The sequence below is a fragment of the Balaenoptera physalus genome (assembly GCF_965194825.1).
Source record: "Balaenoptera physalus genome assembly, chromosome: 11".
NCBI lineage: Eukaryota > Metazoa > Chordata > Mammalia > Artiodactyla > Balaenopteridae > Balaenoptera > Balaenoptera physalus.
In genome coordinates, this window is record NC_138896.1 from 78,395,062 (window position 1) to 78,421,940 (window position 26,879).

General features: G+C 38.8%; 1 protein-coding gene across 12 annotated transcripts in view; it reads right to left on the reverse strand.

Annotated features, from left to right (window-relative positions):
* The window catches only part of TASOR (transcription activation suppressor), a 48,502-nt gene extending 39,894 nt beyond the window's left edge, over nt 1-8,608 (reverse strand). For 10 of the 12 annotated variants that reach the window (XM_082414172.1, XM_082414170.1, XM_082414173.1 and 7 more), the window contains exon 1: nt 8,024-8,606. In XM_082414172.1, coding sequence (XP_082270298.1) covers nt 8,024-8,351 — 328 coding nt within the window. In that variant the 5' untranslated portion in view covers nt 8,352-8,606. Of the gene's footprint in view, nt 1-8,023 lie in introns of all 12 variants that reach the window. The other 2 variants (XR_014251085.1, XM_082414166.1) reach the window with 2 other exon arrangements.
* Nucleotides 8,609-26,879: the final 18,271 nt, after the last annotated feature.

The window sequence follows — 26,879 nt, forward strand, 5'->3', positions numbered from 1 at the left end:
CTTAAAGGTAGTTTTTTATATTTTTGTGGCTTTGTTAATGTAACTTTTAAATAAAGTTAAAAAAAAAAGCATCAAGGCTATCTTATTTGGTGATATGCGAAAGAGATACTTATTAATTCATTGAAGAAAAAACTCTTCAGCAGTGAGCATCTGGCATTACACATACAGAAAAGGAAGTTACAATTTTGCAAAACTTAGGGGATGCTACACTAGGCAACCTAAACTGCTTAAAGACGCTCATAAGAACCTGTGCATGAACTCAACTTGCCTCAACTCCTATTTTACGTTACATTTAGGTAGTATGTCTAGGACCATTTATTTCAGCAAATGAAATGCTTATGCCATAAGTAAAAGCATAAAAACATTTAAGACACTTAGCTGTCTATACAATAAAATGATTCTATCTGGTTTTTAATACTAAAGTTAGAATAAGATATGCTGCATCCATTAGCTTCTTGTATTACCAATATAAAGTAGGAGGATATTTACTATGAAAACTTGGTGAAATGGAAAGATGTGGAACTTTGGAGACAAACCAGGACACAAATATCAGGTCTAGCATTTACTGGCTTTGTGGGAGACCTTGGGTAAATCAATTACTTAACAAAACAAGCTCAGTACTTTCTTCAGTAAAAAGGAGAACTCCAGCTATCCTAATAACCACTATATGCCATATGGCACATAAGACAACACGTGGAAAAGGCTCTAAGCACAGCACCTGGTGCAAAGTAAAAAAGTTTTTATTCCCCACTCCACCAACTACTGCACACTCCCTTTAATTTTTAAAATACTTAAGTCAAATATACAATTTGTTCTTCAAACAGTAGCCTAATAACCTCAAATTTCCACTTTACGCATGAAATAATTTAACTTATAAATTTCAAACATCAAGTCTATATATGTACCTTCCCCAAACCAAAAGGAACCACTTATTTTTCACTGTAGATAGAAGTATTCATAGAACTTATGTTATATGCTATTACCTTAATTTCTTTCAAGATACTATATATAGTCAATAAATGTCATTCAAAATACTTTTAGGCCACTACTGAAAGCAGTGTTCTACTTGTACATACTCTCAAAGGTACTAGAGAGCAGCTGTTTTTACTGTATTCCCTACAATGTCAAATGACATATCCATTCATCCACCAAACCATGTATATATTACAAAAGTGCCTGTAAAAATGTAGCTTTCAATGAGAGAATGTATATAGAACAAATGATTCCCACTACTTTGGAATTGCACACTAAAAAAGGTGGCAGTGGGGATAAAATCAACATACTTATAATAATGCAATAAAGACAGTAGGAGTAAGCAGGAAAAAAAACACTCAAAAAGAACTAAAGAACTACTAAACACAGAGTGTCCTATAATAAAATTTATAGCAGATGGATATACTCAATAATCTATTGATTGTAAGCTCCATGAGAGGAGGAACTATATCTGCCTTGTTCATTACTCTATCTTTTCTTGCGGCACTGGCCACAAGTTGAATGATTGAGTGAGTGAAGATGAGAATAAACTCTGTCAGGATTTTTTTATATTGAATACAAATATATTCTAAACTACCAAAATATGACTGTTGTCATTTTAAATTAGGTGTCAAAAATTCAACCATTCAGTGATATATAAAACAAAATGAAAGCTCAAAAAACAGAGAAATCCATTCTCTCAATTCAAATCTGTTTTATAGAATACAGTAGGAGAAAACGTTTTATCTTTGTGTCTGTCCCCAACTAAACTGGAAAATTTTGTGAGGGAAAACAGCATGTGGAATAGTTTTCATAGGCTTTCACATCCAAAATGAGCCAAGCATGATTCTTAAAGTTGGGTTTTATGTATGATTGATTTTTATGTTTCTAAACTAACAAGTGACTTCAGGTATCTAAAGATGTGCCAAAAAGAAGTATCAAAAGAAGTAGCTTTAAATTTCTATGAAATTTTACAATCTACAAAATGAAATCATTTTCCTTAGCTAAGCTATTCCAACACTATTTCCACTGTCAATCTAACCAAAAGTGAAAGATTCAAGTTAAATCATATAAACTTATATAGAAATTAACTTTCAAATTATTCTCAAAAAAGTACTTAACATTTCTGTTTCATTCCAATGTCCTAGAGTCACCTCAAGTAGTACTCAAGTAGACTGCCAGTGTGAAAAAAATTCTTGTGAATAAAAATACAGAAAAAGGTGCAAGATTTTAGGTCTAACAATACCTGTGTCCTATTAGGTATTTTATATTTCAAATACCTCAGTTGGCTTTACTAGTTAGGCCAAAGTTATAATTTCTAGTTTCTCTTCCCAATTATCAATTTCTATAAGAATAAAATTATGCTGTAACTATTTTTAAAGATTTCAAGTCAATGTGCTGGTAACAGTAGTTTAGAAATATAACCAGTGGGGCTTCCCTGGTGGCGCAGTGATTGAGAATCTGCCTGCCAATGCAGGGGACACGGGTTCGAGTCCTGGTCTGGGAAGATCCCACATGCCGCAGAGCAGCTAGGCCCGTGAGCCACAACTACTGAGCCTGCGCGTCTGGAGCCTGTGCTCCGCAACAAGAGAGGCCGCGATAGTGAGAGGCCCGTGCACCGCGATGAAGAGTGGCCCCCCACTTGCCACAACTAGAGAAAGCCCTCACACAGAAACGAAGACCCAACACAGCCATAAATTAAAAAAAAAAAAAAATATATATATATATATATATATATAACCAGTTCATGTTCTGAATGTACATTCCCTGGTGGTCTATTTTGTCCTTAATCATCCTCTAAAGGACATACCTGATCAACACATCCTGTCACTTCTTTTAAAGAAAACATATACACATCACAGTATTATGGGTCATCATTTGAGGCAATAATAATAAATAAACCTGTAACTACCCGTAGGGGAACAGAACATTTTATATATTTATCATCCATTTCACATAAGGAAGTCAGAATCCTGTTCTCTGGATTCTGACAATTTTTGAGTCTAACAATTAGTGGCTCATTATTCCTTTTCAGGTACTGTACTAAAAGCTTTATATGCATTATCTCATTTAATCATCAAAACCACCCTATGAAGTTCATTATGCCCATTTCACAAATGAAACTAAGCTAACAGTTAACTTGGCCCAAGGTTAATACGTGAATAGGGCAGGTGTGAATTCAAAATCAGGCTCCCTAGCTGCAAATCTTGTTTCCTGAACTATAAGTAAAAGATGTATGTGGGTGTATAAGTGCTGAAACAAATCATTACAAGAGCTGGAAAAACAGAATTGTTTCCTTATCGTAGACCAAGAAATTATATTAGCTATATGGAAATTAGCAATAAAAGAATTTGATGTCTAGAATGCTCTTTCTACCCTCTTATGTCTTCTTTTGAATCTCATTTCTTAGTATTTCTTTCTCATTTAGTGCATTTAACAGGGCCAAAAGCCATAACTCACACCCTTTTTTTGGTTTATAAAGGTTAACAGCAGTCGTAATAATTCTTCCAGACATTAATATATACTTTTGCTTATTTACAGTGCTTCCATCAAATTCATGTCAGAAAGATAGTTACTGAGTTGATTTCTGATAATTCACAAGGCTTTTCTATTGACAAAACTGATGATAGATGTGTTTTCATCATTTTTTTTTTCTCTTTTGTCCACACTGCATGGCATGCAGGATCTTAGTTCCCCAACCAGGGATCAAACCTGTGCCCCCTGCAGTGGAAGCACGAAGTCTTAACCATTAGACCATCATGGGAGGGCCCTTTTATAGATGTGTTTTTATGAGGTTCAAGAAAAGATTTAGAAAGGCACTTGGAGATTTATAATTCAAATGAGGAAACTGACTGTATCACAGAACCACAACTAGAACTGAGTATTTTATATTACTGGTAGCATACAAAACATACTAAGAATTAAATGTTAAATTTAAGCAGCTGGAATAGACATAAAATTAAGGTCACCAAATAGTAGCTTTGTTTCTTAGTCAAAGGAACATTTTTCCTCAACTACTTTTACCAACTCATTTAGTGTCAATGCCACTCTTTGTGTTTGTATTGTTTATGTGTATATGTTAAAAAAAAAAATCATAAGTGTAACAACAAGCTAAACTTTTAAAAAAAGATGCACCAGTGTTATCAAAATATACCAAGGGAAATTCCAAAATATACATTCCAATTTAAAGTAATTCACGGAAGAAAAGGAAATAGCAAAGAGTAGACTGCGGATCTCATTGGTCTGCAATTCTCTCTGAATCCATCTCTCTGATATCTATGGATATTAATGACTAAAATACAATGAATATCCATTTGTTCCTCATGATAATTTAGACATTTTAAAAATCATTTTTCTTCAGTCTAATAAAATTACTACAGACATAATACTGTAGGAATGGGTGATTCATCTCTACTCATGATTGAACATAGTGCAGAATCAGGAATAAACATTCTAGCAGAGATCTAGAGAGATAACAAATATGAAACTTGACTTTTTTTGGACTGGGGAATATGTCAAAGAAAGTTTTACCTCCATTACTTAGAATTTATATGAGCCTATCAAACGTTTTATGTGGATGACTGGATTCTGCCTGTACATTCCTGCTCAGATTTACTTCTATGTAGGGAAAAATGTGGTACTTAGAACCAAGCCATTCATATACCACTACCAGAACATCATGCAAATTTCCTTAAGAAAGAGACTCAACCCCAAAGTCTTCAAAAAGACAACTCCAAATTTTGTGGGAAAAGATGGGGATTTGGGAGGAGAATTGGCCTTTAATTTTCCTGAACTAGACCAGTATGGATGCAGGTGCGTAAGAGCATTTAGTTTGCGATGCACCTGCATGAGATGCAGATGCATGAGAGCAATTAATCTTGTGCCCTACATAAAGTATTAACCAATAAACATTTTCCAGAAAGTGAATCATTACTACTTCATTTCCCAAGACCTCTGGAGGGAAAAATTATATCAAATACAATTACTGATTTTAATTTACTTTTGATGACTTACACTATCAGATTTTAGAGTAAAAGAAGGCAATAGTGAAACATCTACTGACAAAGTGCAATTCCACAATTTGGTTAAATGTAACAGTGACTCCTTACAGTACAGAAAGTAGCCCAGCCAATAAGTAAACAGAATAGCACATAGATCACAAAGAGTAAAATCTTACTCTTCCAGTCAACAGATCACTTAATCTGTGAGTACTGATTAAATGTGTTAATTTTCTAATGAATATAATTTCTGAATCTCAAAATTCCCCAGGGATGAAGACATACTAAACATCACTAAATTTAATAGCTGTTAAAAAAAAATTTTTTTAAGTGAACTAAAACTTTCCTACAATAAAAAATAAGAAGTACTCTACACCTAGGTGCAAATTCCAACTCCACGATTTACTAGCTGTGTAACCTTGGGCAAGTTATTTACCTCAGTAGTTCAGTTTCCCCATCTGTAAAATGGGAATAGTACCTACCACATAGGATTACTGAGATTTAGTTAGTACATATAAACTGCTTAGAACAATGCCTATAACTTATTAAGCACTATAAAGTGTTTGCCAATATTAATTAGAATGGCAGTATTTTGGATGTTATGCTACTGTGAAGACCAATAAAAGAACTGAGTCAAGTTACACTCACAAAGGTTTACCTTTAAGCTACCAAAAACATGAGTCCTAATCTTAAATTTCACTGGAAAAGCAGTCACAAGCAAAGGTCTGCCATATTAAAATACGAATGCAACAGAACCTTTGATACTGAAAAGTTCAAGCAGAGTTATCTACTGAAAATGATCTAATATTCATGATAAAAGACTCAGATGACCACACCACTAATACCTAGCCAAATCCTATACATAAAGTGATACCTTTCAAGTCTTCCAAGAGGAGATTATCTTGGGATCAAGTGTGAAACTAGCAGTACCTGCCGCACTGTTTCTGATAAAGCATTTTTTTAATGAAAAGTTATATTTTTCTATTAAATTCTATCACCAAGTATTAACTCTTTTCAGGTTGGACAGGATGAAGTCCATGATGGTAAAAAGCTGCTTATTTAAGTTTTAAAATTGCTATTTAGATCGCTATTGCACTATTTGAACAGCTGCTGCTCAGTGTACAAATATGTAGACAAGTTAAAAATTACTCTTTCACTAAACATGAAAAAAGTCCACTGTGTTATATTTTCCTTACCAAAACGTCCCTAAGAGGAGAAAGGTAACAAATTTCCCCCAAAGAAGCATCAGGCTCAGGGGAGAAAACAAAAACAACTAGGTTTTATATTTCCTAATTCCTCAATTATTATCTACTTTTAATGTGTTCAATGAAGTCTATTTTACAGCAACCTCTGGATTTATCTAATTAAAAAAAAAACAACACACATGCAAACAGTGCCTTTCAACATTTCCTAGTGCCCTCCCACATTTCAACCCAAATGGGTTTTATGCCAATTTCCTGGTCCTATCAAAAATTAAAAGGAGGTACCTCATGCTTTGTTTTGCTTAAAACCCTAAAAAAACGGACTTCAAAACTGTAGCAAGCTAAAAAATTTTTAAAAAAGAAAAAAATTCAATCTCCTACTTTGATCCTATAACCAGAGCCCATCTGAATCTACTTCCAACCTATTCTCTACCAATTGATAACTTAGGATGAAATCTAATTTTCCTCATATAGACTATACATCTTAACTAAACCAAAAGGATTGATAAACTTGACCTTTACAAGAATTCTCTTGAACCCTAAAATGTATTACATTAACTCACTTAAAAGATACTTCTAGAAACATTCTGCATGCCAGTGGACAAAAGGTAACTTCATCTTTCTCAACATGGTTTCTCACACCAAGGACTTCCCTGGCTTTATCATCCAAATAGAAATTAACAATTTGACTTTATTTGTATCTTACTGACAGAAGGCTAACAATTTCAGGTGTGCAAATGTAGCTGGTTATGCACATGGCAAGAGGAAGCACATGCTTCATTCAAGAGTCTCTTTACCAAGATTCAAGATACAAATAAAAAACGTTTTCCGCAAATAAGAAAATTCCTATTACTTTCCAAAGTAAATCTGAAAAACGGAACCACGCACTAAAACAAAAAGAGGCTTTAAATTGACTAAATCCAGAGTATCCCACATCACTGGACAGTCAAAAATTGTTTTCTAAGAATTGAAAACGATAATTTCCTCCATTAGAAAGGTGTCACAATATGGCATTAAGTTTTAAAAAGGTAACGTACTTCATTTAACTGTTCCCATATTGGTTCCAAAAACCAGACTGGACTTTTAAATTTTTTTCTGAAGTTCTCTCATCTGCAAGATCAAGTTGGTGACTCTTGGGCATAAGCTGACCTCTATTTTTTTCCATAGGGAAATTACTGCACCAAGAACCTACCTTCCCAAGCTTCTCAAATACAAGAAAAAAACATACTAAAATTGGATTTAGAGAGAGCCCTATCTAGCGCTTCAAAAACGAGAAAAAAAATCTACATGGAAATGAAGTGTAATGGAAAACAGCAGTGTGCATGAATCACATCTAACGGAGATGTCTAGACAAGGGAAGACGCTGACATCGAGCAAATTTCAAGTAGACGCATAGAGCTGAAGAATTTCCACAGGGAGAAGCACTTGTGGTCCTCTCAACGCAGTGGCCTTGGAGAAAGCCCCAGAATCCATGGCCACGGGTTATTTCCACAGTGAGACTTCTCAGAAGCATCCTTAGGAGGACACATCAGCTTCTCTGCCTTCAGGGGCTGGGAGGGAGGGGCGCCGAGCACCATCTTTCCTCTCTGGGAGCTGCAGCCTTACGGACAAGCTTCAAACCTGAGCTACTTCCAACTTCCACGGGGAGAGGGGGAGCAGGGAGCGTGGTTCCACCGCTTTCCTCTCGCACCAAGCGCAGCAGCTGGGCGGCCGTGGCAGTGCGGGGAGAGGCGGCTGGCGCTGCATGCGTGTTTACGTGTCTCGGATGGGTGTGGGAAGGAGACAGAGAGGTTCTAATGAAAAGATGGAGGGGAGAGAGAAAGAGGGGTTGGGAAAAAGGGGAAGCACCACCTTTCTTTTCTCTGCTCTTCCTGGGGATCTGAAAACTCCTCCTAACGGGTCTTTCGGGCTCTTCGGGGCCTTTGGGCAGAGCGGCCGCGCCCGCCTCACAGGAGTCCTGAGGCTGCTCGTGGCAGAGACTCGGGGCGGCCTCGGCAGCCGCGGTCTCCTCAGGCCCGGTGCCGCCGCCGGGCTCCGCAACGCTGACGCCGCCGCCATTTTGTGGGGAGGACTCAAGCTCCGGAAGCGCCTGCTTCATCTCGTCGTCTCCGCCGCCGCCGCCACTTTCCCAGCTCGCGTCCGTCGGCGGAGAGGCCTCCGCCTCCGCAGCAGTCGCCATCGCGCCGGCGTGAGGAGCGCCGGGAAGCTTCTGCCTACAAGGTCGACGGGGGTGGGGGGAAGGAGTGGCGGGCCAGCTTCGCCGCCGAGCTGCTCTCAGCCCACCCACCCGCTTCCCCCCCGTGGCCGCTGGCCGCTATCCCGACCCAGCAGCCTCTCGGGGGCCCCAAAGTGGGCGCCCCAACCGTGCGGCCCGGCCCCAAGAACCGCTCCTCGCTCGAGCAGTTCTTCTGCCGGCCCCCACCACTCAACGTGCTGGCGTCGGGGCCGGGAGGGGGCGGGGCCATCTCGGAGAGCTCCACCAATGGGGGCGCGGCGCCCGCCTCCGCGGGTGCGGACAGACAGCGCCGGGGGGCGGAGCTTTGGGGCGCCGGAGCCCGCCAAAAGGGGCGACCGCAACGCCCGGAGAGTACCTCGACGCCGCGGCCGGCTGTGGGGTGGATGGGCCTCAGGACGAGCTGCGAGTTCCCGGAGCACGCTCGGCCAGTGTTGCAGGCGAGGGAGGCGCGCTGCGCCAGGTCCCGGGAACGCAGGCGTCGCCTGTTTCCGGGCAAGATTACCCGGCTTCTCCGCGCACGATTCACATCGGCCAGGACAGGACAGAGGCAGTGGTTGTGGGACGATCTCGGCTTTGTGAAATATTTACGTGCATATAAAAGCCTGGAGTGGCGATAAGAGAGTGGGCTGCAGCGATAAGAGCGTGAAAGCGTCGGGGGCCCGCTTCAGCGACCTGCAGTTCCCACCGGATCTTGCATCTTTACAATAGATTACTCCCACCCTCCCCCTTCTTTTATCTAGAAGGGTTAGAACCAGTGGCACGCCTCCAGCAAACAGTCGATACCTTGGTCCTTTGATTTGATTTCATAGCCTAATGTTAACAGGATTTGGTTCTGGGGAGCTTGAGGATAGAGGGGCTGCTGGCTTTTAGATTTTCCTTTGGTGTTTCAGTTTTCCTCAAGTGCGTGTGTATTAAAGAAAAATAGAAACGTCTGCAGCCACGTTAAAAAATATACAGCAAGCGATCGCTTTCTCTTAAAACAACTTGACAGTCAAGTAGAAGGCCTTTAAAATAGCTTACACTGATTAGGTTGAAACTATTTATTTGGGTTATGGTGAATACAGAAAATGTAATATTTCTTGGGTCCTTTCTATACGCTAGGCACTGGACAAAGCGATTTACGTATACTATGTACATTTAATCCTCACAACAGATGTTAGGAAGATACTATTATGCACAATTTAAAATAAGTGTTGCAATTAGGAGTATGGGATTAATAGAAACACCACTGTAAAACAACAAGGATTTACTGTATAGCACATGGAATTGTGTTCAATATCTTGTAATAACCTATTATAGAAAAGAATCTGTAAACCAACTATAGTTAAATAAAAAATAAAATAAGTATTGCAAGATATAGAACAAATTAACAAAATGAGAATTTGAAGCCAGGTCTGTTTAACTCCAAATAAAGTACTTGCCCTTGACTGCTTCTCTTAAGACCTAATCTTCACAGCAGCTCTGTACCTTTATGCATTTTATGTATGGAGAAATGAGGATTGACATTTTGCTCCATCTCTAAGCAGTAGAATAAGGATTGGGACCCAGACCTCAATTTTCAAACTCCAGGAGTTGACTGACCAAACCTATAATTATAATAAAACCCTAGGCGTTGCCACGTGGCTGCTACTTAGCATTCCCAGCGGCAATGGCAAAATTGGATTCCAGTGTCCTGTGATAAATATCATACCTGTTTAACAGCTAATAGGAAAAGCTAATCATGACTTGCCCAACCTATTTGAATCAGCTCAGTAAGTCATAGGAAAGTATAAAACATTATTCCTTTTAGTAAATAGTTAATATAAAAACATTTTAAAATACTGATGAAAACACTAGGGCCATGTTGAGGCAAAATGCTACATTATTTTAAGTTAAAAGTTACCCTCGAAATTTGGAGGAAGAGGCTTTACTTGATAGTAGAAGCTATCAGAAACACAGGTGTTGGGGTCTCCAAAGGGTAACTCTGTTGTTGGTTCATTAAAGGCATTTCTAAAAACTCATTTTTATCAGATTAAAGATAAGTAGGAACAACTGCATACTGGTGCCACTACTCAGCTAAGGCTTTCCTCATTTGGTCAGCAAAAGCCAGCTTAACTCAGAAGGTAGAAGTCCTAGGATATGTATAAGGCAAACACACCAGTTGGTGATAAAGAGTACCTAAAACTAAGGCCAGAGAGAACCATTAGTCTTCCACAGAAATAGAATCTTAAATTCGGTGAGGATAAAATTTTTCTTCATTCCAAGTCATTTATTTTTTTTAAATTTTAAATGAATTCAGTATTATTCCTTATAAGGTATAAGAGGATTGGGAAGCTCTAATATATAATTTTAACTATATATTCAATTATTGTAGATTAAAAAGTTTAGGTTCACCTGGATAACATTACTACTATTCAGTATTAGAAATATTTTTCAGTTGTTTATTGGGGGCTAAGCACTGCTGTGTGCTGAAGATATAATTCTGAAGCAAAGGGACATGGGTACCTCTTTCACGTTTACAGTTCATCAGAAAATATGTCTAAAACTAGAATCTATGGTGATGGCTAAGCAGAGACCTAAAAGTTAAGAATCAGCTACAGGAAAGGGATAGAGGGGGCATAAACTTGCTATCTCAGGAACACTAACACACACAGTGAGATACAGAGGGTATCCAGATATGTGTTTATATACATGTATGCATATAGATATCCAGTATATGGGGATGGGGGTTCAAGGGGAGGAGCTACCACTGATACACAAGGTTCTGAAGCAAGAGCTACCAAAGGTTAAAGATATAAAAGCTACCTTGGGGACTTCCCTGGTGGTCCAGGGGTATAAAGAATCTGCCCTGCAATGCAGGGGACTCGGGTTCAATCCCTGGTCAGGGAACTAAGATCCCACATGCCGGGGGGCAACTCAGCCTGCACGCCATAACTACTGAGCTTGTGCGCCTCAAGTAGAACCCACGTGCCGCAAACTACAGAGCCCACGCGCCCTGGAGCCTGCTCGCCATAACTAGAGAAGAGAAAGCCCACAGACCACAAGTAGAGAGAAGCCCATGTGCCACAACAAAGAGCCATGCACTGCAATGAAAGATCCTGCGTGCCGCAACTAAGACCCAACACAGCCAAAAATACATTAAATAATAATTTTAAAAATTAAAAAATAAAATAAAACCTACATTGTCCCCTACCCTAAGTAATGGACAAAACAACAACACAAGGAAAACTAGAGAACAATGAGATAGTATATAATTAAATATGCAGGGACCACAATTGCCTTTTTAAATTGGAAACACAAAAATAATCCAGTTCAACTCTTCATTTTAAAAATAGGAAAAGACAGTGGACCAAGATCACATAGCAGGCTAGTAAGAAGAGTTAACATTCATTGAGCACTTTCTGTGTGCCAGGCACTGGTATTAGGAGTGTTACATGTATTGAATCATTAATCCCCACAAAAAGTATTAATGCTATCCATATTTTACAGATAAGGAAACTGAGACAGAGGGGTTATTTAACTTTCTTATGGTCATTTCAGTTTTAAGTGGCAGAACCAAGATTCTAACCCGGGCAGTCTGTCTTCAAAGCCCATGCTCTTAATAACCACCCTAGGCTAACCTCTCTTGTTAGTAGCAAAACAAAGTCCAGAACTCAGTGCATTTTCCACTATGCCATTTCACCTCCCTTCCTCAAACATTACTATAAAAGACAGGATATAAATATTATAACTCAGCAATAACTGCCAGTATTACTGAAGCATAAACCTTTGACCTAGCAATTTTACTTCTAGAAATTTGTAGTAAAGATATGCTCATTCACATTTGAAAGGTTTATTCAAGGATATCCATTGTTGTTTGTAATAGTAAAGAATTGGAAACTAAATATCTATCAATAGGGTATACCCATAAAAGAAATACTGATACATGCCAAAACATGGATGCATCTTGAAAACATGCTAAGTGAAAGAAGCCACACACAAAAATCCACAGACTGTGTGATTCCATTCACATGAAAGTTTAGAATAGTCAAATCCATAGAAACAGAGAGAAGATTGATGGTTACCAGGACCTGGAGAGAGGGGGGCAATGAGGCTAGACTGACTGCTAATGAGTATAGGATCTCTTTTGGGGTGATGAGAATGTTCTGGAATTAGGTATGAAGATAGTTGCACAACTTCGTGAATGTACTAAAAACCACTGAGTTATACACTTTAAAGTATATAAGGATGGATTTCATGATATATGAATTATGTCTGAATTTTTTTTTAAATAGAGGACCTAGGTATTACCAGAGGATGGAGATTCCAAGCAGCAGGGAGTCTCTCCCATTGCTGGCTTTGAAGAAGCAGCCTGCCATAAATTCTACAGGTGCCAACAACTTGAGAGATCTTGGAAGCAAATTCTTTCCTAGTGAGTCTCCAGGTAAGAATGCAGTCCAGCTGACACCATGATTTCAGCTGTGTGAGGCCCAGGCACAGAAACCAGCTAAGCCATGTCCATACTCTGACCTACAGAAACTGTGAGATGATACACGGATATTGTTTGAAGCTACTAAGTTTGTGGTAATTCGTTATGCAGCAATAGAAAACTAATACAGAGGCTACAAAATGCCTGGCTTTTCTAAGTGCTTTGCATATGTTAAATTTATTTAATTTGCACAATAAACTCTGTGAGGGGACTTCCCTGGTGGCACAGTGGTTAAGAATCTGCCTGCCAATGCACGGGACATGGGTTCAATCCCTGGTCTGGGAAGATCCCACATGCCACGGAGCAACTAAGCCCGTGCACCACAGCTACTGAGCCCGCATGCCACAACTACTGAAGCCTGGGCGCCTAGAGCCCGTGCTCCGCAACAAGAGAAGCCACCACAATGAGAAGCCCGCGCATCACAAGAAGAGTAGCCCCCGCTCGCCACAACAAGAGAAAAGCCCATGCGCAGCAACAAAGACCCAACACAGCCAAAAAATAATAATAAAATAAATAAATTTATTAAAAAAATAACTCTGTGAGGTAGGTACTCATATTTTCCCCATTTTTCTGATGAAGAAGCTCATTAAGTGCTAAAACAAAACAACCAAGGTACAGAACAGGATGGATAGAGTGTTAGCATTTGTACCCCAAAAAGGGCAAATACAGTTATGTATATATACACCTATTTGCATAAAACTTTTGTGGAAGGCTACATAAATGACTAGCTACAGTGGTTGCCTGTGGAAAGGGAACCAGGGCTGGAGGGCAGAGGTGGGAGAGACTTCTCAGTCCATATCTTTTTATACTTTAAAGCATATGAATGCATCACTTACTAAAAAAAAAAAAATTTTAAAAAGAAAGGTGGGGAGGGATAAATTAGGAGTTTGGGATTAAAATAGTCACACTACTATATATAAAATCGACAACCAACAAGGACCTACTGTATAGCATAGGGAACTATACTCAATATTTTGTAATAACCTATCATGGAAAAGAATCTAAAAAAAGAATATATATATACATATATATCTGAATCACTTTGCTATACACCTGAAAGTAACACAACATTGTAAATCAACTATATTTCAATAAAACATTTTAAATTAAAAAAATAAAGAGAAAGGAAAAAAGATATAGAAAAGCATGCTGAGAAGCTGTCGTTGTGATTACTCAGTAGTTCATGCAAGAATGAAACAGTAGTATCTTAATAATCATCCAGAAATCCAATACAGAGATTTTAGAAGGATCCCGATGTTTCAATAGATAGGAATTATAGGCTCCTACATGCTGATCAAATCAATTAGGTAAGTATATAGTTAGAGTTACAGGATTCGCACATAGAAACAAAAGCATAATAGTACCTTTGAAGTGAACAAAGTCACTAAAAAGATTCAACAGTAACAACAGCCTTTAACATTTGCAAAGCAATTTCGCGTGTTGTTTTTTTCAGGTAAACGACGTTATTTGATGCTCACAGGTACCTGCTTCAACCATATAGCTAGGAGGCTTTTTTTTTTAACCTTTCCATTGATCAGCAGCAGGGAAAGATAATAAAGGCCAATCAACAAAACTACCACTAATCTAATGCATAGAACCTTAAGGAGATTAATCAGTTCAACCCGGTTAATTTTGTGAATAAGGACAGTACTATAAGACTACAACTCCACGGCCTATTCAGATGCATTAAAAATATATGAAACTGCCATTCCTTCCATTATGCTTGAGCTAATACAATAATTCTACTTCCATGAGTCATCTTCTTTCCCCCAAAGAACTTGTTCTATTACTCACTGAGCAGATATTTCTTGGGCATGTCCCAAGGAAGTATAAGACCCTGACAACAAACTGGGTTGAAGTTCATCATGGTTGATGTCTGGAAGGAAGAACTTCCATGCAAGGAAGAGAAGAGAAGGCACACAAGTAATCTTCAGCTGAAAATAATAATAAGGTTAGGGATGAACCAGCATGTGAGTAGCCCTTCAACTACACAGCTGACTCGGGTAACCACAAATCTCAACTAAACCCAGGAGTCAAGAGCTGTTACTAAGGTTTAAGTTTTGGTTTCATTTCTTTCTTTAATTTTTTTTTAATTGAAGTGTAATAGACTTACAACACTATGTTAGTTCCAGGTGCACAACAGCGTGATTTGCTATTTCTATATGTTTCAAAATGATCACCACTTTTGTCATTTCTGAGTCAAACTCTTCTAAGATTTCTGTTACATGTAATACCATGAATGAGTCTCACAGGGATGATGTTAAGTGAAATAAGTCAGGCACAAGGGTACATACTGTATGATTCCATTTATATGAAGTTCAAGGGCAGACAAAAATGGTAATAAAAGTCAGAATAGTGGTTCCCTTATGTGTCTGTCAGGGGGAGGAAGGGGGTATGAAAGGGTCCCCTTTGAGTCAAAGGGGACATGAAACAACTTTCTGAAATGATGAAAATGTTCTATATCTTGATCTAGGTGATAGTTATATGTATATACAAAGACAGTATATACATACATACATATATACATACATACATAAATATTTATTGAACTCTACACTTGAAAGTTGTGCGTTTTACTGTATGATGTTACTCTTCAATTAAACAACAACAAAAACTCTTCTGCATGTTCTCATTATTCACGGGCTAAAGATAAGAATTCTTCACATGGTTTATAGAGCCCTGCTGATCCTGACCCTTTTCTACTTTCCATCTCCACCTCTCTTCCCTAAGCTCCTCCTTGGCATTTCCTATGTCTGGCACACTTGCCGAGCTCCCCTGGCCACATGATCAACCTTGGCACATATTGTTTCCCCAGCATGGTTGTCCTCTTCTTCCCTGGACAACCCCTTCCCCATTAGCTCCTGCACTTCCTTTGGCTTAAGCTTCACTTCCTTGTGTAAGCTTCCTCGATCATCCCCCTCCCATTCCAGGTTGGCTTTCCCTGTGTGGTGCTTTCATAGAACCTTCTTCTTTTCACTCAGACTATTTACCTCTCACTTCTCTCAATTTGTCATTAGTCCCTCATTTGTGGGATTATTTAATGATATCTATCTCTCCCACTAGAACCTATGCTCCACTCCATGGGCTGAGGGGCAATGTCTGGGTTTGCTTACCACAATAACCCTGGGCCTGGCACAGTGCCTGGAACACAGTAGGTGTTTACTAAATATGTTTTGACTGCTGAGGACGGAGTGGCTACCTGATAGTTTCTGGCAAGAAAATCGCTGTCTCACATAACATGATTTGCGTTTACCCCATTAAGTGTTTACTGGTTTATCTCTCTTTAAGCAAACTTTATTATATGGAAATCACACCCCAAAATATAAATTAGGGTGTGTCTGCCAAATGCCTTTTAAATGAGTTATGCAAATTCAAAATGCCTTTCACTGCGTTTGAGAAGACAGATGAACATAATTTGCCAAATCCAACGCTTGTTGAAATAAAAAGGATTTAACAATGGGGAGAGATTCTTGTGTTATGTCAGCTGGCTAACCAGTACAGACCCGGTTATAAGATCATTTATACCACCGCCATTTCCACCTGAAGAAAAACTCAGGTTTATACTAACTTCACATGGTGGTTGGTGAAGTTTTCTAAGTAAGAAGAGTGGTGCCAAGGACATGAGTTACACAAAGAAAAAAGAATGCTCAAGAGGAAGATGTACTGCAAAAGTGCAAACAGAGGTGAAATGTGTGAAAAAAATTTTCAAATTAAGTGTTTTTGGGACTTCCCTGGTGGTCCAGTGGTTAAATCTCTGTGCTTCCACTGCAACGGGTGTGGGTTCGATCCCTGTTCAGGGAACTAAGATCCACATGCCGTACAGTGCAGCCAAAAACAAAACAGAACAAAACAAAAAAAACCCGTTTTTGATTTTATGCTTTTATAATAAAGGAGGGCAAAAGAAAGTTGTAGGAATTCATGTAGGAATTCAGAAGGTAATACATCTCACTACTCAATTTGGAAGACTGTGAATAAGTTGAAGGAAAAGGAATAATAATACAGAAAATTTACCATTCATTCTCTCCACAAATATTTCTTGGGACCCTATCTGCTACCAGGCCCCAGTCTGGGCTTCTGGGGATACAGTTGAAAACAAACAGATCCATCCTGACCCTGCTGTGATCTTCACAGCAGTTGCCAGAGAAACATTGCCACTTTTGGCAGAGGAAGAAATGGTGGCTTAACTGTCTTGCTCAAAGAAATACCACCAATAAGTGATTCATCAGGACTCAGATTTGCATCTTCTAACTCCAATTTCAGGCAACTATACGAAATTCTACTTGCTTGTAGGCCTCTGGGATCTCTAGTTTGTAAATCAAGGCTCTCAAGAGAAATAAAGAAAAATTACAAAGTTACAGCACTATACATTTCAAACACTCCCCTGTGTGTCATTTCTTCTCCCTTGTTTTGTCCCTCTATTCTTCTGAGTGAATAGGAAACTTCCCACCAACTCCCTTACAAACACAAGTTTTTTCATTTTTACTGTTTCCTTTGGCACCTACCAATTTGTAGATGATTTCTGGACAGACAGAAGTAAATCGGTCATCCAGTCTCCTTGGCTGAATAACAGCTGAAGGGAGAGCCTGCCTCCCTTTGACTTCACATGATTCAGGTTATGGCTTTATTATCTGGTGCTTCAGAATACAAGAAAGGTACTCAGACTTACTTTAATTTTGGACATTTTCTCCCCAATTCATAAAAGCCCAGCAATAAAAACTAAAATTTCCTAAAAAAAAAAAAAAATCCCAGCAATAAAGGATATAGTTGATGTGACCTTTTGCTACTGTGATTCTGTGACTTATAAGAAATATATACATTTGGCATTCAGATAACCAAAATATATTTCTCAGATATATTTGGCTTCATCCACAGTTCCTGGTTCACAGCTCCCTAAAACCTTGGAAGTTTTTGGTTGATAAGAGCAATGGGAGCATCTTTTCTTATAATACAGTGTTTGGTCTCTTGTCCTCAGTTCCTGAAAATGCTGCAGACAGAATGGGTATCTTGATATTCGTAACAATTCCTTTCCATCACAATTGGGTTTACGTTAATAGACGTGGCTTTTGGATCCTACCCCAGGGTATGGACTGGTTGCCAGCCCATGTGAATGGTTGGTTTTCCTGATTCCAGTCCTACACCCTGATTTCAAGGCAGGAAGGGGAGCTTGAGGTTGAATCAATCTCTGTTGGCCAATGATTTAGTCAATCATGGCTATGTAATGAAGCCTCCATAAAAGCCTCCAAAGACAGCTTTTCGACCCTTTGTTGGAGAGCTTCTACATGGGGGACCCAGATTGCTTCTGCATGCTATCTTGCCAGCTCCCAATTTCCAGGAGGACAGAAACTTCTTTGTTCAAGATGTCGCCCTACATATCTCTTCACCTGGCTGTAGATTTTTATCTTTTAATAGACTTTTATAATAAATTAGTAATCTCGTGAGTAAACAGGTTTTCCCAAGTTCTGTGAGCTGTTCTGGCAATTAAACCCAAAGAGAGAGTCATGGGAACTTATGATTTGTAGTCAGTTGGTCAGAAGCACAGGTAACAACCGGGCTTGCTACTGGCATCAGAGGTGGAGGGTGATCTTGTGGGACTGAGCCTTTTAGCTGTGGAATCTGATTCTATCTCTGAATAGATAGTGTCAGAATTGAGTTGAATTCTTGAACACCCAGCTGGTGTCCGAATTGCTTGTTGGTATGAGGAAGCCTGCATGCAGACATGCACATGTTGGGATTGGGTGCAGGAATCCTTAACAACTACATAGTAAGTACTGGTTTTAAAAGAACATTAAGGGCTTCCCTGGTGGCTCAGTGGTTAAGAATCTGCCTGCCAATGCAGGAGACACGGGTTCGAGCCCTGGTCCTGGAAGATCCCACATGCTACGGAGCAACTAAGCCTGCACACCACAACTACTAAGCCTGCGCTCTAGAGCCCACGAGCCACAACTCGTGCAGCCTGCGTGCTGCAACTACTAAAGCCCACCTGCCTAGAGCCCATGCTCCACAACAAGAGAAGCCACTGCCATGAGAAGCCCGCGCACCGCAACGATGATGAGTAGCCCCCGCTTGTGGCAACTAGAGAAAGCCCTCGCACAGCAATGAAGACCCAACGCAGTCAAAAATAAATAAATTAATTAATTTAAAAAAAGAAAATATTCATTAAAAAAAAAAAGAACATTAATTAGCAAGTGTGCATTGACCGATGAATGGATGAAAAAAATGTATTGTCCATACAATGGAATATTATTCAGCCACAAAAAGGAATAAAGTGCTGATACCTGCTATAAAATGGATGAACCTTGAAAACTATGCTAAGTGAAAGAAGCCAGTCACAAAAGGCCACCTACAGCATAATTTTATTTATATGAAATGTCTGGAATAAGAAAATCTATTGAGACAAAGTATATTAGTGGTTGCCTAGAACTGGAGGAATGGGTAGATTTACAGGTGAAAGCTAAAGAGTTTTTTTAGAGTGATGAAAATGTTCTAAAATGAATTGTGGTGATGGTTCATAACTCTATGATAATACTAAAGATCACTGAATTGTACACTTCAATAATTATGTGGTATGTGAATTATATCAATAAAACTATTTTTTAGAAAGGAAATTGACCTAGTGTTCCACTAGTAACTTGGGTATGTGATGCACAAAGTTATTTGACCTACAACCACTGCTTAAATTTATGTTGAACATGTAGAGAGAACTGAATAAACATTTTTTTTATGTTTTTTTCTTCAAATAAAAAGAAAAAACACTGGATTCTACCTACACTGCAGCAGCATAATTTAAATATTATAGCTGAGATGTATCCTAGTCAATTAAGGCAGCAGCAACTGACACCAACACCCTATATATGTCTATATCCAGCCTTTACAGTATATAAATGTATAAGTAACAAGAGTGCTTGCTGTGTCTTTTCTTGATTTTTATATTTTAAAGATTTTTAAATTTAGTTAATATTAACCCCTTTTTAAAAAAGAATATTAAACAGAAGGCCTAGTGAATTATGAACTATCAGTATAAAATATTCCAAATTCTTTAAAAAAAATCCACTTCAACTATTTAAAATACAACACTATTGTTTGCCTCTAAACACCTTACTTCAAATGTCCTTCCCCATATTTCCAAACACACCAAAAAACATGTTTTTCCCAATTATTTCTCTATTAAAAAAAAAATCCCTGGTTAGAAGAAATTTGCAAAAATAGATCTTTACAAAAAATGCGACCTAGAGTTTTAGTACCCTCCAGTGGTTCTGAAAGGATGGGCAATAATTATTATAAGTTTTCTTCTAAGAACTCTTTGGGGAATAAGCCAAGTTTAAATGGGGTAATTGGTAGGTCTATGGTTGCAATTTACATAAATTATAGAAACATAACACCAGATATTTATCTAATTGAAGAAAATGTGGTGTTCAGTTACCCAAACAGAGGAATTCTACTTGTGGTTTGTGCCATTTGGTGATTAGTCCATTCTCTTGAGAATCTAAATGTGCCTCTCTGGGGACAGAGTACAGTAATGTTAAAAAATTCAGCTTTAACCCAATCAAAAAATGGGCAGAAGATCTAAACATTCTCCAAAGAAGACATACAGATGGTCAAAAAGCACAGGAAAAGATGCTCAACATCACTAATTATCAGAGAAATGCAAATCAAAACTACAATGAGGTATCACCTCACACCGCTCAGAATGGCCATCATCAAAAAGTCTACAAACAATAAATGCTGGAGAGGGTGTGGAGAAAAGGGAACCCTCCTACACTGTTGGTGGGAATGTCAATTAGTACAACCACTATGGAGAACAGTGTGGGAATTCCTTAAAAAACTAAAAATAGAGCTACTGTATGATCATATGGTACCGTAGGATACCATAGCGATCCCACTCCTGGGCATATATCCAGTGAAAACCATAATTTGAAAAGATACATGCACCCCAATGTTCATTGCAGCACTATTTACAATAGCCAAGACATGAAAGCAACCTAAAATGTCCATTGACAGAGGAATGGATAAAGAAGATGTAGTACATATATTCAGTGGAATATTATTCAGCCATAAAAAAGAATGAAGTAATGCCATTTGCAGCAACATGGATGGACCTAGAGATTATCATACTAAGTTAAGTAAGTCAGACAGAGAAAGACAAATATAATATGATATCATTCATATGTGGAATCTAATTTTTAAAAATGATACAAATGAACTTACTTTATGAAACAGAAACAGACTTACAGATATCAAAAACAAACTTATGGTTACCAAAGGTGAAACTGGGCGGGGTTGGGGGGAGGGATAAATTAGGAGCTTGGAATGAACATACACATACTACTATATATAAGATAGGTAACCAACAAGGACCTATTATATAGCACAGGGAACTCTACTCAATATTCTGTGATAACCTATATGAGAAAAGAGTCTAAAAAAGAATGAATATTATGTGGATGTATAACTGAATCACTTTGCTGTATACCTGAAACTAAGACAACATTTTAAATTGATTATACTCTAATAAAATTTTAAAAATGAAATAAAAATAAAAACAGCAAAAAAAATCAGTTTCACTTTGCTTTGAAAAAACTCAAAAATATATAAAAACTATTCTTATATATTTCTTTAATAAAATAGTATTAAAATAATTCATTTAGTAAATGTTTATCCACATTCATAACAGAGATGTTGATTAGTTACACTCACCATTATGTGCTGCTTCTTTCTTTAAATGCTAATAAACTCTTCACTTCTAATCAATCTGCTATCATAGGTCCTATGGTCCTTGGCTGAGTTTCTGTTTCCTATAAATATAACAAGCAATGTAAGACATTTAATACTGCCAAAGTTTTCCAAATATTTCTTTCAAATATTTCATACAGATAAATATGAAGATACTATTTCTATGAAAAGCATATTAGATAGAATTTAGATTCTTACAGAAATGCATACAAGAGAATGTATCCCAAATATTTAAACTTCAGGTATTGTTCAAGCAAACTTCCATGTCCCTATTTCCTACCTGAAGGGGAGTCAAATTTCAAGTTTTATGGTTAAAAAAAATACATAATAACATACAAGTCTGTCTCAATGCCTCAATCAACTTCCAACCACACACAGCATGTCTACAATAAGCTAGGAAATTTGCAAGACAGGAAAATGTCTCATACCCTTACCCTGGGACACTGATAACTTGAAGCTTACCACACTGTTACCAGTATTCATTTACTAAACTCATTCAATTACCTAGCAATTAATTATTGAACAACTTGTGTTTCTGAGGAACTGTATCTGATGCAGGGGATTAAACGTAAGACATAGTTCCCACTGGCGAAGACAAGCAAAGGAGACAACCTTGACACTGTCTAGCAGAGATTCACTGAGTCAGCAAAAGCCAGAGAGGGGAGGAAGTTGAGTGGCAGGGGGCATGATAGGAATCTGGGAAGAGAGGACAGTGAGGGAAAAAAGGAACAAAGACACCAAAGTGAGAAGTAAAGAGGTTTATGTAGCAGGGAAGCAAAGTTGGTTCTTGTTGTGGTGAGGCAGGAAGCCGAGAGGCAGGCTGAGCTGAATCACAGGATCCCTCCTGTGCTATGTTAAGGAACTTGGACCTAATCCTGAGGCAAGAGATAAGAATTTAAAGACTAGGTAGAGGGCTTCCCTGGTGGTGCAGTGGCTAAGAATCTGCCTGCCAATGCAGGGGACATGGGTTCAAGCCCTGGTCTGGGAAGATCCCACATGCAGCGGAGCAACTAAGTCTGTGCGCCACAACTACTGAGCCTGCACTCTAGAGCCTGTGTGCCACAACTACTGAAGGCTGTGTGCCTAGAGCCCGTGCTCCGCAACAAGAGAAGCACCGCAACGAGAAGCCTGCGCACTGCAGCAAAGAGTAGCCCCCACTCACCGCAACTAGAGAAATCCACGTGCAGCAACGAAGACCCAACACAGCCAAAAATATAAATAAATAAATAAATTTATTAAAAAAAAAAAAAGACTAGGTAGAGGCTGACCTAGTCAGATGCACATTTTATTTTATTTTCATATTAATATATCTTTATTTTTTTAACATCTTTATTGGAGTATAATTGCTTTACAATGGTGTGTTAGTTTCTGCTTTATAACAAAGTGAATCAGCTATACATATACATATATCCCCATATCTCCTCCCTCTTGCGTCTCCCTCCCACCCTCCCTATCCCACCCCTCTAGGTGGTCACAAAGCACGGAGCTGATCTCCCTGTGCTATGTGGCTGCTTCCCACCAGCTATCTATTTTACATTTGGTAGTGTATATATATCCATGCCACTCTCTCACTTCGTCCCAGCTTACCCTTCCCCTTCCCCAAGTCCTCAAGTCCATTCTCTATGACTGCGTCTTTATTCCTGTCCTAGATGCACGTTTTAGACAAATCATTCTGGTTCTCATTATAGAAGGTGAGTTTTAAAGACATAACATGGAGGCAAGAAGATCAGTTAGGAGTCTGTTACAAAAATCTAGGTAAGAGATGGCTTAGGACTTCAGCATGCTTGGTCATTGTCAGCCTAGATACAAACCAAGGTTCTGTTACTTTGTGAGAGTATTTTAAAGGGAAGAAGTAAAGAGATGGAAGAAATTAATAATAGTTAATAAAGAAAGCTATTGCTGTTCTCCCCACCACCACAATTGTTTTTTAAAAATGTGTAATTCCGAATTCTCTGAAAAGACCAAACGGTAAACCATGAAAGGATGTTGTCAGATATTTTAAAATAAGCCATGTAAAGGACGAAAACACTTCCAATTCATAATTCAGATGCAGAAGACCTTACAATAGTTCACAATTTTCAAGCTAACAGAAACACCCCCTATAAAACATTATAACTATTATTCCTAGTGGAATGGTTTAACAGACCACAGGGTTTGAAATGGAGTGATGGAGCACAAAAGTATAAGAGCAGATAATAAGTAGACAGACTAGTTTAAGAAGACATTCTCTTTCCATCCCCAAACTAGATTCAGGCTATATCTGGTGTGTCAAAATTAGCCATGTAATATTTATTTTATTTTTATTTTTTTGGCCACACCGCACGGCTTGTGGGATCTCAGTTCCCTGACCAGGGATTGAAGCCGGGCCATAGCAGTGAAAGCCCAAAACCCTAACCACTAGGCCAACAGGGAACTAACCATGTAAGATTTTAAAACACAGTATTGTTTTTATTGTAAAAATAGCTTAAATGTGTTTAGAAAATTTTGAATCAGACAGTTGCAGAATATTTGAGACACCTCCTTGAAACTCTAGGTTCAGAGAACAGAATCTAGGCACTTGGCTACTGAATACCAAAGTTGACTTTGTATGATTCTTTTTTTGCCAGAAACCAGACCCTCAGGAGCATATACACAAACTTTCCAGCAGAGGGGAGCAAAACTTCACAAAACAGGTTTTTAAAACCCAGCAGCTTTTCTATACCACTTTCTAAAAGTATTTTTAAAATATTCAGCAAAAGAGTTATGTAAACATGTTATTTGTGTGTATATGTATTACTTTATCTTTTAGGAATAATGGAATTGCAGGACTTACGTTTAGGCGGAAGAGAATTCTTTGCAAAGTTCTGAGACTGCTGAAGGCTCTTAGATGGACAGGACCTTAGGAAATAGCCAGAGGGAACAAAAGTGGGCCACAATGTCTAGATGTCTTAGTGGGATCACCTGCTGGTGATTTGCCAGCTCTTTTACAAAGAATCATAGTTTAAGGTACAGTGGGATTCTTTTAAAAATATGTTCTAACTATGCACCTAGGTTTCCTCACCTGTAAAATGGAGATAATAATTATACCTACACCTCAAGGGGTTGCTGTACAGAAGAAATATAAAGTGAGTGGGACACTGTTTCCTTTTGAAAATTATGGCGAAGTATATATAACAGAAAACTTATCATCTTAACCATTCTTTTGTTTTTTGGCTGCATTGGGTCTTCATTGCAGTGCGCGGTCTTCTCATTGTGGTGGCTTCTCTTGTTGTGGAGCACAGGCTCTAGGCATGCGGGCTTCAGTAGTTGTGGTATATGGGCTCAGTAGTTGTGGCTCACGGGCTCTAGAGCGCAAGCTCAGTAGTTGTGGCACATGGGCTTAGCTGCTCTGTGGCATGTGGGATCTTCCTGGACCAGGGATCGAATGCGTGTCCCCTGCATTGGCAAGCGGATTCTTAACCACTGCTCCACCAGGGAAGTCCTATCATCTTAACCATTTTTAAGTGTACAGTTTAGTAAAGTACATTCACATTATGTGCATACAATCCTCAGAACCCTTTTCATCTTGCAAGACTGAAACTCTATACCCATTAAGCAGCAACTCCCCATTTCCCCTCCTCCAGCCCATGGCAATTACCAATCTACTTTCTTTTTTTTTTTAATTAATGAATTAATTTATTTTTGGCTGCATTGTGTCTTCATCGCTGTGCGCGGGCTTTCTCTAGTTGTGGCGAGCGGGGGCTACTCTTCGTTGTGGTGCGTGGATTTCTCATTGCAGTGGCTTCTCTTGTTGCGGAACATGGGCTCTAGGTGCGCGGGCTCAGTAGTTGTGGCTCGTGGGCTCCAGAGCACAGGCTCAGTAGCTGTGGCACACGGGCTTAGTTGCTCTGCAGCATGTGGGATCCTCCCAGACCAGGGCTTGAACCTGTGTCTCCTGCATTATCAGGCAGATTCTTAACAACTGCACTACCAGGGAAGTCCCTCTACTTTCTTTTTTTTTTTTTTTTGGCCACGCTGCGAGGCATGTGGGATCTTAGTTCCCTGACCAGGGATCAAACCTGCACCCCTGCATTGGGACTGTGGAGTCTTAACCACTGGACCACCCGGAAAGTCCCATACCATTCTACTTTCTACCTCTATGATTTTGACTATTCTGGGTACATCATATAAGTGGAATCATACAGTGTTTGTCTTTTTGTGATTGGCTTATTCACTTAGCATAATGCCCTCAAATTTCATCCATATTGCAGCATGTGACAGAATTTCCTTCCATTTTAAGGCTGAATAACATTCCATTGTATGTATATACCATATTTTGTTTATCTGTTCATTCATCGATGGACACTTGGGTTGCTTCCACATTTTGGCTATTGTGAATAACACTGCTATGAACATGGATGTGCAACTATCTCTTTGAGATCCTATTTTCAATTCTTTTGGATATATACCCATAAACAAGATTGCTGGATCATATGATAATCCTATTTTGATTTTTTTGAGGAACCACCATACTGCTTTCCACATCAGCTGCATCATTTTACTTTCCCACCAACAGGGCACAAGGGTTTCAATTTCTCCACATTGTCACCAACACTTATTTTCTGATTTTCTTTTTAATATTAGCCATCTTAATGAATGTGAGGTGGTATCATTGTGGTTTGTAATGCATTTCTCTAAGGATTAATGATTTTGAGCATCTTTTCATGGCCGTTGGCCACAGTTAATCTTTTTAATTTTATAAATTTTTTATTTATTTTTGGCTGTGTTGGGTCTTCGTTGCTGCACGCGGGCTTTCTCTAGTTGCGGTGATCGGGTCCTGCTCTTTGTTGCGGTGCGCAGGCTTCTCATTGCGGTGGCTTCTCTTGTGGTAGAGCATGGGCTCTAGGAGTGTGGGCTTCAGTAGTTGTGGCATGCGGTATCAGTAGTTGTGGCTCAAGGGCTCTAGAGCGCAGGCTCAGTAGTTGTGGCACATGGGCTTAGTTGCTCTGCGGCATGTGGGATCTTCCCAGACCAGGGCTCGAAACTGTGTCCCCTGCATTGGCAGACGGATTCTTAACCACTGTGCCACCAGATAAGTCCAATCTTTTAAATTTTAGACATATAATAGGTAAATGGTGGTATCTCATTGTAGTATTAGCTTGCATTTATTTCACAACTAGTGATGTTGAGTGTCTTTTAATATACTTATTTACTATCCACATATCATCTTTGGTCAAGTACCTGTCCAAATATTTTGTCTATTTTTAAATTGGGTTGCTTGTTTTCCTATTATTGAATTTTCAGATTTCTTTATATATACTGGATACAACTTCTCT